Raw genomic sequence first — 13230 nt, forward strand, 5'->3', positions numbered from 1 at the left:
AAAAACAAGCATTAATACCTGTTACTGCACTACTATCGGTAGCAGTGGCATTATCGTCCCATTCTGGTAACCCAAGTTGAGGCTGAATAACTGATATTGAACTGTCTTTCACTGTTATATTTGTACCATGATTCCTCATTTCTGAATCTTCTAAAGAATGATGCCTTGTAATTGGAACACTTGCCATAATCAAATGTATTTTCATGTAATCATCTAGAATCAAATATCAAACCAAACAAGTATAAAAAAAATATATAAGTATCATAATTTTTAGCATGACAATTAACAAAATAAGACAAACCAAACCAAACTGAACGTGGTTTGAATAATTACAAGCAGCTAAGCTAGCTTTCTCATTCTTACGTTTCTATGATAAACTTCAGAGGTATGTGCAATGATTCACTCGCATTCTTAGTAATGATAAAGCAAAATCAACATGCTCAATTCTACAAATGCAAAGCTTTACTTAAAGAGTGTCAATGATCGAAAGATTAGCATGAATAATATTAAGTACATCTGGTATGTGGGGTTAGCCTAGTGGCTATGCGCTTCACAACCATATGCCTGGGAAAGGAGTGTCCTGGGTTCAATTCCCGTCATCAATGTGAGGAGATCAAGGATCTCTCTCAGACATAGCCAAGTTAGCCGGTCTTGGGCATGGACAGGAAGGTTTTTTTCTCCCCAGTTTATCTGGGGTTTGTCCTCCCACAAGCAGGCAAACCGGCCCCATGAACACACACGAATTAGTCATGAATACTGCCCTTAGGGGATGCAACAGAGGAGTGACGAACCGGCTGCATTAAACCGGCTCAACCCATCCTAGGATGCATGAGAAGGATAGGATAGGACATCTGGTACATATTAAGTATGTGTGGAATGTACAACCATAACAACGAAGGAATTAAAATCAGTAAAACAAAAATAAATAAATAACAGGAAAAAAAAATATATTAGGAGAAGGCTTTTGATAAAACACACAGAAAAAAATTATGGAATATAATGAAAAAAACAAGGATATTCATTACATCTGGTACAAGATACACAAAGTTTATACGATCATCATCAACAGCTTTCTTCAGTCCACTGCTGGTTGAATGCCTCTCCATGGTTCTTCTGTCCATAACTTCTTGTTATATCATCGTCCCATCTTATCATTGGGCTAGCTGGTTTCTGATAACCAGTTTTTTAGTGTCCATTCTGTTGTTCTCTTTGTCCATCTGTTGTCAGACATTCTCATCGCTTGTTGCCCAGAGCCATTTGTTGCCTTTTATTACTAAGGCAATGTTCATTACCTTTGTTTGCTTCCTTATCCACGTGTTTCTTCGTGCTGTTCTTGGTTTCTTTATGCATTTCATTAGTCTGACTCCAGATTTCATGATAGGTCATTGTTGGGAATACACACTGGTTGTGGATCTTTTCTTTAGGCAGTTTGGCTGCTTTAAAATATCTCTATAATGATTAAAAATTTTCCATCCTGCTGATATTCTAGATGAAATTTCATTATGAAGTTTATGGTTGTTTGTAATGATTTGTCCTAGATATTTGCATGAATTTGCTATTTCAATCTGTCTTTGATTTATTTCAATTTGTTTTTTGTTCTGAAGTATTTCCACTATACATTATTATTATTATTACATAGCACCTCCATGGAGTCCAAAGACTCATCAAGGGAGGGTATACTCTACAATTCTCCGTCTCCACCAACCGCGACTACCTTCATCATCTACACCAATGCAATCAACCACCAATCATCACCACTAGTATTTTCACAGACAAACATCCATGTCCACGGCGGGATTCGAACCCACAGCCTTTTGGCTGGAGAGCAGATATGCTAACCACTCGGCCAGCCAGACTGGCATTATATACTGTTTTTCTTTTTTTTTTGATTTATCACATTTATCTGAAGGCCTATATCCAGACTTACATCATTTAATTCAATAATCATGTGTTCTAGCTATTTTGGTGATGCTGCTATTAGAAAGATACCATCAGCAATTTATAGACTAAATATTTTTCATCTATATTCAGTCTTCTTTTTTGACAGCATATTCAAGGACTGTAACAAATAATTGCGGTGAGATAGTCTAACTATCTGACTCCTTTTTATTGCAAACAATCTACTTCCAGAAGAACAAAATGTTTCAGACATGGAAGATCATGCATAGACAATATTTATGTGTTAAAATAAATTATTGAAAAAAACAGACAAGAAAATAATTTAGAGACTCATTTTTTTTTTTTTTTTTCATTTGAATTGATTACTGATGAACCTCTCTCATATATATGAGTTAATATAAACACCATCTATTCCTGTGTTTTAAAACTTCAAACGTTTTACACGGGATGTTTAAGGGTCAAAGCTGTATAACTGAGAGGAGACCTCCACATAGCCTTTAAAGGAATACAGAGAACCGACCAGGGCTTCTGACCTAATGTCCAATCCTCACCTTCTCTTGGTGCACCCTGTTGGGTATCTACTTGGATACTGAACGGACGAGGATGGGCTGGCAATTTGGGATTTAGCCGACCAAATTGTATTCTTATTGGTTAAACCAAAATATAGAATGATGGTACAACATGACAAAATTTCAAGCCGGCTGGGGCGTCACCCAGTTAAACAAGGCCCCCGTTGTTTTCGCCAGGGAACCAGGGCGAACAGCTAAAAGTCAGCTACTGGAAAAAATCTGAAAATAAACCCCAACTCAACATCACCAGAGTTAAAGATCGGTACTATCAACGTAAGAAGCCTGAATGGCAAAGAAATGGAGCTAGCTAAGGAATTAGATAAAAACCAGATCGACATAATAGGGGGTGACTGCAACAAAAAAGACCAAAACTGGTGAGATCTTAATGAGCAATAAATACAAAATGTTATATTCAGGCAATGACAATCAAGGAAAAGAAGGAGTAGTCATAGTATTCAACACAAAATACGAGGCTAATCATCTTGAATGGCAGTCAGTCTCAAGTAGAGTAATGTGGGCAAATATGAGAATGGGGAACTGGACAATGATGGTCCCACAGAAGGTTCTACTAAGGTAGAAGTGGAGGAATTTTTTGAGGCTTTAGAAAAAGCAACTGACACAATGAAAAATGAAAAGTTGGTCCCTGTTGGGGATCTAAATAGCAGAGTAGGAAATGATTGTGAGACATACAAAAATATTTTGGGAAAATTTGGAGAAAAGAGCAAAGCTAATAATAATGGCAAATATCTGTTGGATTTCTGCTCAGGACATGGACTGGTTATTACTAACACCATGTTCCAACATAAAAATGTGCACAAATTCACATGGAGAGAAGAGGCTAGGAATAAGAAAAGTCTCATTGACTATGTTATTGTTGATAGTGATGTTTTCTCCCTGGTGCAGGACACCAGAGTGTACAGAGGATTTGAAATCGGAAGTGATCACTATTTAGTCTTGAGCAGGATAAAATTGAATTTCATATTGAAAAGAATAACATGTAAGGAAGTTTTAAAGCGAATAAAAGTTGAGCAGCTCTCAGATGTGAGCTGTAGACTAAAATACACAAAGATTATTGAAGGAAAAATGAAAGAGTTTGAGAACATGAATCAAACCTTGGAGATTCATTGGCAAACTCTGAAGAAAACATTGATTGATTCTGCCAGAGAGGCATGTGGTAAGGTTGTCTGTAAGGATAAAAAAATCAGAACTCCCTGGTGGACACAGGAGGTTAAAGAGGCAGTGAAGGAAAAGAAGAAAGCATACCAAAAGTTCCTGTCAAATAAGTCAGCTTGTGCTCTTAGAGAATATAGAGACAAATGCAAGAATGCTAAACACTGTGTAAAACTAGCTAAACAAAAGTCATGGGAGGACTTTGGCAAGAATATAGAAAATAAATATCAAGAAGGTGGCAAAATATTCTGGAGGTTGTTGAAGAAGCTTAAGAATGGAGGAAAGAGTGCTATAAAAGTAATTAGAGATGATAAAGGTGACATGAAAACGGGAGAAAAAGATATCCTTGAAGTATGGAGTAATTACTTTGAAAAACTGCTAAATGAAACAAGCAGTGATGACAGCACAGTGGTAAAAAACACTGACCAGGCATGCAGTCAGGAATACATATCCATACTTGAAGTAGAAAAAGCGATCAAAGGCTTGAAATGTGGAAAGGCAGCAGGAGTAGATGATATTCGACCAGAAATGCTGAAGTATGGTGGTATAAGAGTCTTACAGTGGCTGCACTGCATAGTTCAGAAAGCCTGGACAGAGGGATGAATTCCCAATGATTGGAGTAGAGCTCTCATAGTACCCATATATAAAAAGGGAAATAAAACTGCATGTGAGAATTACAGAGGTATTTCCCTACTGAGTGTTCCTGGCAAGATCTATGCAAGTATTCTTGAGAAACAGTTGAGAAGAATTGTGAAAGAAAAGCTTGGTGAAGAACAAGCTGGATTCAGGCCAAATAGAGGTTGTCTGGATCAGATCTTCACTTTACGACAAATAGTCGAGAAAGCATGGGAATATAACAAAGATCTGTATTTAAGTTTTGTCGATCTGGAAAAGGCATATGACAAGGTACCAAGAGAGAAGCTATTCAATACGCTGCAGTTATATGGTGTCAATGGGACATTATATCAAGCAATACTTAGTCTTTATTTGAGTTGTAAGTCAGCAGTTAGAATTGAAGGAAGTGCAGGAAGATGGTTTAATGTTAAATCTGGTGTGAGACAAGGATGTACATTATCCCCTCTTTTATTCATTATCTATATGGATCACATTATGAAGGAAAGTGGTATTAAACATGATATCAAAATTGGAGATGTTAATGTCAGCTCTTCGCTTTATGCGGATGATGTTATACTTCTAAATAAATCCGCTACAAGTCTGCAAGATTCTCTGACTAAATTGAATAGCTATTGTAATAGATATGGTATGAAGGTCAGCAATAAAAAGACAAGGACAATGAAAATAGGCAGAATCATTGAAAATGTCAACTGTGTTGTGAATGGAGAACCTGTGGAACAAGTAAAACATTTCAGCTATTTAGCCACGATTTTTACTGAAGATGGTAAATTAAATATAGAAATAGACAACAGAATCAGCAAAGCTGGTATGGTGGGAAGTCAATTGAATAAATTCATATGGAATAAGAGAGAAATTAGTCGGAACACTAAATTAGCTGTATACAAGACAGTGTTCAAACCAGTTTTAACTTATGGATCTGAGAGCTGAGTCAGAAGTAAAACACTTGACCAAAGACTAGAGACTTCAGATATGAGAGTCCTGAGAAAGATTATAGGCGTGAACAGATGGCATCAATGGCAGTATCATATTAAAAAGGAGGATATTAGGAAAGAACTTGACATTGTCAGCATCCAGGAATGCGTTAGCAGAGCTAATCTCAAGTGGTATGATCACTTAAACAGAATGGGCGAGGAAAGATTAGCAAAACAAGTGTTCTCTGCCAGGTTGGCAGGAAAACGACCCAGAGGAAGACCAAGATATAGGTGGATTGATACGGTACAAAGTGCTTTAGACGATAGAAATATAAGATCTGATAATATTGGAGTGTTGACAAGTAACAGACTGATTTGGAGGAAAATTGTAGATAGGAAATTAATAATGATGTAATTTTTTTCATGTAGTACTATCATATCCTGTACACCCCTTGAGGGTACATGGCAGGAATTTGATGATGATGAACATTTTACACAGGTCTATTAAGTTGAAAGATTTTTCGTAATCGTAAGCCAAAGAAATTGGTACATATATATAATTTCTCACCTCTGCTCTTAAATGTTTCATGGTAAAATTGACTTTCATTATTAAAAACTCCACAGACTTTGTTTCCAAGCTTAAGGACTTTATGATCACAAACTCAGATATTTTGGCTAGCTTTGACATAGTATCTTTATTCAAAAATGAGGTACTTGCTCTTTTAAAGAACAAAGTTTCAAAGAAAATCTTCACCCTACTGACCTTTAAAAAACCCTTTATCAAAGTTTACCTAGAGAATTTTGAGGAGAAAGCCATTTCATCTTCTGCCTTAAAACTTAAGGTTTTTGCTACATAGACGACATTTTCTAAATCTGGGAACATGGTCTGGATACCCTTCAAGTCTTTCAAGAATACCTGAATAATATTCATCTTAATATCAAGTTCACATCTGAGTTAGAGGTTGACAGCTCTCTCTCCTTCTTAGATATTAAACTTACCTGGTCGACAGAACAACTCAAGTTATCCATTTATAGGAAATCGACTCATACAGATAGATACCTTCATGCTGACTCACACCACTATCCTCTGCAGAAGTTAGGTATCATCTCTACTCTGGGTCACTGAGCTCGGTCTCCTCTTTCGGATGAACAGGAACTTAAAAATGAACTCAGTCAACTTCAAAGAACGTTCTTACTTAATGGCTACTCAAAGAAGACACGACTATTTCTAAAGGTAGTATTTCTATGGCATATGTTAGTTCTATATCCCTGAAATTAGCTAAAATTCTGAGGAAATATAACATCAAGACGTTCTTCACACCCTTTCCTAAACTATGTTCAATCTTAAGTCATCCTAAAACTAAACATAATAATCTCAAATATCCTGGTGTTTGAAAGTTTATTTTTCACTTGGTTAGACTATAATAAATTTAGTTTAATCCTTTATCCAAGTGTGTGCAAACAAAGTTTGCGCCTGAAAGTATCTTCAGGACTGAGGTAAGGTGGTACAACACCGGGCAACTCCTTGCAAAGGTGGAGCAAGCTATCAACACTTCTATCTCAGTATCTCCCATAATGCAAAACACATCTTCTTGCGGATATGTATAATGTTATGCATTAAATGGGAAGGGCCACTACCCAGACTAACTTCGAAAAAAAGGTCGAAACTGGTCTGGGTAGTGGCCCTTCCCATTTAATGCATAACATTATACATATCCGCAAGGAGATGTGTTATGCATTATGGGAGATACTGAGATAGAAGTGTTGATAGCTTGCTCCACCATTGCAAGGAGTCGCCCGGTGTTGTGTCACCTTACCTCAGTCCTGAAGATACTTTCAGGCGCAAACTTTGTTTGCACACACTTAGATTAAGGATTAAACTAAATTTATTATATCCTGGTGTTTATAAGATTCTTTGCAACTGCAGTAAACTGTACTTCAGACAGACAGAGAAATCAGTCAAACTACGTTTAGAAGAACATCAACGAGACATTAACTACAACAGAACTCGTGGCAATGCCTTGTCTAGCCATGTTCTATTTTCGGCTAATTCAAATGAAGAAAACCTTCAAATCAAGTACTCTGGGATAGAACTGCCCATATTCACCATTGTTGTGACGAGGTGGAGAGAAAAATTATAGAACCTAAAGAAATAATACTCAACCCCATCCATATTAACAACACTCTAAGCTAGAGCCTACCAGACTCTCACAACTCTACTACTCAAGATCTCATATGCATGCATGTGCACAATAATACAACCAGAGTTTGTTCTTCTTTTTGAAACTGTAAGCTGAAATCTCTACAGTTTGTTTGATATGTCTCTTAGTTTTGTTTTTTAAAATACCAGTTCCTTTCCAGTTATGATGGTCTTTATTTGATGTGCACCTGAAGAAGTCTAGTTTTAGATGAAACTAGTCGCCCAAATAAAGTTTTTTATTTTAACCTTGGTTCAAGTCATTCAGTATTATAGAATATGTTATCAAACAGAGTTCCTGTATAAAGATACAAAATAAAGTTACAGTTAAGTAATAAATTAACAGAAGAGATTGAAATCAATCACGGTGTTAGACAGGGATGGCTTATCTTCAATTCTAATCAATATACAAATGGGGGATGGAAAGTTCTGAATAAACACCTAGAACAAAATGATATTAAAGCAACTGATATAACCACAAGAAAGAACATACATTCGCCTTGATTCCACTCACACTATCGAGGAGCGGAATCAAGCTGAATGAGGGGTACTAATGGAGTGCTCCCAGGGCCCCTATACTAGGACCACTACTATTTAATCTGTACATTAATGATAGAGCAGAAGATTTGAAGGGGGATATTCAGATGTTTTCTGATGATGCAAAACTAGGGAATGCAAAAGCTGATAAAGGTGAAGTAGATATCTTTATTTAAATCATCCTGTAGATATCTTACAGGATGATTTAAATAAATTGGCAATATGGGCAAAAGACAATGGTTATCAGTTCAGTTTTGTAAAATTGAAGGTAATAATGCTCTTTGGGATGAAAAGATTACATGTGTCTTATCATACTGATGGTTTACAAGAAAATTATGAGACTAGGGATCTGGGGGTGATGGTGGATAGAGATTTGAAATTAAGAGGATATATTGTAAGAATTAGCAAAATAGCTCAGAGGATTACTTGGATGCTGAAGAACACACTGACAAGTAAAGATATAGAGGTTATTATCCTCTATTATAAGGCTGTGATTTGGCCATGTTTTGACTATTGACCAGATTTGGTCAACAGCATTTCTTAGTATCAGGAGGTGGTGGAGAGGATTCAGAGAACCGAGTGACCAAGCTAGTGACAGGTATGTGAAATGATCTCAATGAGGATAGATTGAGGGGGTGTGAGTTGCAGAGTTCAGCTGAAAGGCAGAGGAAAGGGGATACAATGGAAACTTTTAAGTTACTAGAGGGATTCTATAAGATTGACATAGAAGAAATTTTGCACTACATGGGAGAGTAGGAGGAGAACAAGGGATCACACTTGGAAGTTGTCTAAGAGATGGTAAGTGTAGGTGTTCAGGCTAGGTTCTTTGTTTGGAGTATAGTTAATGAGTGGAATGGACTGCCAGAGTTAGTTGTGAGTGCCCCAACAGTGATTAATGTTAAGGGTATGATAGGCACTGTGTTGATGGACGGAGTGAATCATTTGACTCCATGCAGTGTCCATAAATAATAATTCATTAGCCTCTATCAACAAGTAACCCAGTCATGAAGATACTGCACTCAAAAACACTCTTTTGCTTACACTAGGATAAAGGATTAAACCAAGAATATAATTTCTTGGCATCTTTAATGGGGTGCTTAAGGGTCAAAGCTGTATAACTGAGAGGAGACCTCCACATAGCCTTTAAACGAATGCGGAGAACTGACCAGGGCTTCTGACCTAATGTCCAATCCTCACCTTCTCATGGTGCACCCTGTTGGGTATCTAATTGGATACTGAACAAACGAGGATGGGCTGGCAATTTGGGATTTAGCCGAAGAAATTGTATTCCTATTGGTTAAACTAAAATAATGGTACAACATGACAAAATTTCATGCCGGGACCAGGGCGAACAGTGAAAAGTCGGCTACTGGAACAAATCCGAAAACACACCCCAACTCAACATAACCAGAGTTAAAGATCGGTACTATCAACATAAGAAGCCTGAATGGCAAAGAAATGGAGCTAGCAGAGGAATTAGATAAGTACTAGATCGACATAATAGGGGTGACGGAATTAAAACACACAAAAACTGGTGAGATCTTTCTGGGCAATAAATACAAAATGTTATATTCAGGCAATGACAATCAAGGAAAAGAAGGAGTAGCCATAGTAATCAACAGAAAATACGAGGCTCATCTTCTTGAATGGCAGGCAGTGTCAAGTAGAGTGATTTGGGCAAATATCAGAATGGGGAACAGGACAATGAGACTTATTTGTGCCTATGGTAACACAGAAGGTTCTACTAAGTTAGAAGTGGAGGAATTTTTTGAGGATCTAGAGAAAGCTACTGACACAATGAAAAAGGAAAAGTTGGTCCTTGTTGAGGATCTAAATAGCAGAGTAGGAAGTCATTGTCAGATATACAAAAATATTTTGGGAAATTTGGAGAAAAGAGTAAAGCTAATAATAATGGCAAATACCTGTTGGATTTCTGCTCAGGACATGGACTGGCTATTACTAACACCATGTTCCAACATAAAAATTGTGTACAAATTCACATGGAGAGAAGAGGCAAGGAATAAGAAAAGTCTCATTGACTATGTTATTGTTGATAGTGATGTTTTCTCCCTGGTGCAGAACACCAGAGTGTACAAAGGATTTGAAATTGGAAGTGATCACTATTTGGTCTTGAGCACGATAAAATTGAATTTCATATTGAAAAGAATAACATGTAAGAAAGTTTTAAAGCAAATAAAAGTTGAGCACCTCTCAGATGTGAAGTGTAGACTAAAATACACAAAAATTATTGAAGAAAAAAGGAAAGAGATTGAGAACAGGAACCAAACATTGGAGATTCATTGGCAAGCCTTGAAGAAAACCCTCATTGATTCAGCTGGAGAAGCATGTGGTGAAGATGTCTGCGAGGATAGAAAATTAGAACTCCACGGTGGACACAGGAAGTTAAAGAGGCAGTGAAGGAAAAGAAGAAAGCATATCAAAAGTTCCTGACAAATAAGTCAGCTTATGCTCTCAGAGAATATAGAGACAAATCTAAGAAAGCTAAACAGTGTGTAAAACTAGCTGAACAAAAGTCATGGGAGGACTTTGGCAAGAACATAGAAAAAAATATCAAGGTGGCAAAATATTCTGGAGGTTGTTGAAGAAGCTTAGGAATGGAGGAAAAAGCTGTAAAAGGAGTTAGAGATGATAAAGGTGACATGAAAATGGGAGAAAAAGATATCCTTGAAGTATGGAGTAATTACTTTGAAAAACTGCTAAATGAAACAAGCAGTGATGACAACACAGTGGAAAAAAACACTGACCAGGCATGCAGTCAGGAATACATATCCATACTTGAAATAGAAAAAGCGATCAAATGCTTGAAATGTGAAAAGGCAGCATGAGTAGATGATATTCGACCAGAAAGGGTGAAATATCGTGGTATAAAAGACTTACAGTGACTGCACTGCATAGTTCAGAATGCCTGGACAGAGGGACGAATTCCAGACGACTGGAGTAGAGCTCTCATAGTACCCATATATCAAAATTGAAATAAAACTGAATGTGAGAATTACAGAGGTATATCCCTACTGAGTGTTCCTCGTAAGATATATGCAAGTATGCTTGAGAAACAGTTGAGAAGAAATGTGGAAGAAACGCTTGGTGAAGAACAAGCTGGATTCAGGTCAAATAGAGGCTGTCAGGATCAGATCTTCACTTTACGACAAATAGTGGAGAAATAATGGGAATATAACAAAGATCTGTATTTAAGTTTTGTCGATTTAGAAAAGGTATATGCCAAAAGAGAAGCTATTCAATATGCTACAGTTATATGGTGTCAATGGGGTATTATATCAAGCAATACTTAGTCTTTATTTGAGTTGTAAGTCAGCAGTTGGAATTGAAGGAAGTACAGGAAGATGGTTTAATGTTAAATCTGGTGTGAGACAAGGATGTACATTATTCCACTGTTATTCATTATCTATATGGATCACATTATGAAGGAAAGTGGTATTAAACTTGATATCAAAATTGATATTGATGTTAATCTCAGCTCTTTGCGTTATGCAGATGATATTATACTTCTAAATAAATCTGCTACAAGTCTGCAAGATTCCCTGACTAAATTGAATAACTGTCGTAATCGATATGGTATGAAGGTCAGCAATAAAAAGACAAAGACATTGAAAATAGGCAGAATCATTGAAAATGTCAACTGTGTTGTGAATGGAGAACCTGTGAAACAAGTAAAACATTTCAGCCACTTAGGCACGATTTTTAGTGAAGATGGTAAATTAAATATGGAAATAGACAACAGAATCAACAAAGCTGGTATGGCAGGAAGTCAATTGAATAAATTCATATTGAATAAGAGAGAAATTAGTCGGTACACTAAATTAGCTGTATACGAGACAGTGTTCAAACCAGTTTTAATTTATGGATCTGAGAGCTGGGTCAGAAGTAAAACACTTGACCAAAGACTAGAGACTGCAGATATGAGAGTCCCGAGAAAGATTAGAGACATGAACAGATGGCATCAATGGCAATATCATATTAAAAATGATTATATTAGGAAAGAACTTGACATTGTCAGCATCCAGGAATGCGTCAGCAGAGCTAATCTCAGGTGGCACGGTCACTTAAACAGAAATGGCAAGGAAAGATTATCAAAAGAAGTCTTCTCTGCCAAGTTAGCAGGAAAACGACCCAGAGGAAGACCAAAATATAGGTAGATTGATACGGTACAAAATGCCTAAGACAATAGAAAAATAAGATCTGGTAATGTTGGAGTCTTGACAAGTAACAGACTGATTTGGAGGAAAATTGCAGATAGGAAGTTAGTAATGATGTAAATTTTTCATGTAGTACTATCATATCCAGTACACCCCTTGAGGGTACATGGCAGGAATTTGATGATGATGATAATGGCATCTTTAATTGATAGCATAACCAAGCAAAAAAAAAAAAAAAAAAAACTTTCAACATCTCTAATCCTGAGTATTTCAATAATACGATCTTACACCTTTTTGAATACCTGTATATAAGTAACATTGCTTGTCTGCTCCTACTGACAATGTTTTTTAATATCTGTCTTTGAGTTTGTGTGCTAAATGAGGCTTGGTAGTGGGCTTTTGCTTATCACTTAGCAGAGCAACCATTGAGTTTCCTGTTCTGGAGTGATTCAGGTCAGGACTGATGAGTTTAGTAGTGATCCTTTAGGGTCACTCAGTGAGATTTAGAGTGATCTCGTAGATCACTCAGTTTTTGAAGAGGTATCCCTGCACTTTAACATACCTCAATAAAGGTCAAAAACAGTCTGAGTAGTGGTCCTAACCATAATGCATTGCATCATACACATCTGAAAGGGTGTGTGCTTTTGCATTAAGTGATACTAAGACAATTGATGCAAATTCTATATACAGGTAGCTCAGTCATGAGATACTTCACATGCAAACATTGTTTGCTTACACTTGGATATAGGATTAAACCAAGAATATGATTTCTTGGCATCTTTAATTTAGAGAATGACTATAAATGAAACTACTGTGATCATAAAGGATACCTTCAAGTGTATACCTATTCACTGTTTTTATTATTATTACGTAACACCTCCAGGGGAGCCCAAAGACTCATCGAGAGAGGGCACCTACTCTAGAACTCTGTCTCCACCACTCAAATGAACCGAAACTACCATCATCATCTACACGACCACCACCATCACCACTAGTATTTTCACAGACAATCACAAAAATCCATGCCCACGGCGGGATTCGAACATGTAGCCTTTTGGCTGGACAGCAGATAGTTGACCACTCAGTCAACCAGGCTGACAATCTGATTTTAATCTGAAAAGTAATTCTTCGTTGGT

At 36.9% G+C, this 13230-nt stretch overlaps 1 protein-coding gene across 3 annotated transcripts in view; it reads right to left on the reverse strand.

Annotated features, from left to right (window-relative positions):
• The window catches only part of Pcif1 (Phosphorylated CTD-interacting factor 1), a 300185-nt gene that overhangs the window by 246329 nt on the left and 40626 nt on the right, over positions 1-13230 (reverse strand). For all 3 annotated transcript variants that reach the window (XM_090408077.1, XM_090408079.1, XM_090408078.1), the window contains exon 3: positions 19-213. In XM_090408077.1, coding sequence (XP_090264203.1) covers positions 19-205 — 187 coding nt within the window. In that variant the 5' untranslated portion in view covers positions 206-213. The remainder of the gene's footprint in view (positions 1-18; positions 214-13230) is intronic.

This window comes from Typopeltis vanoorti, chromosome 18 (genome assembly GCF_054136105.1).
Source record: "Typopeltis vanoorti isolate ZY-2024b chromosome 18, IOZ_Tvanoo_1.0, whole genome shotgun sequence".
Classification (NCBI taxonomy): Eukaryota; Metazoa; Arthropoda; class Arachnida; order Uropygi; family Thelyphonidae; genus Typopeltis; species Typopeltis vanoorti.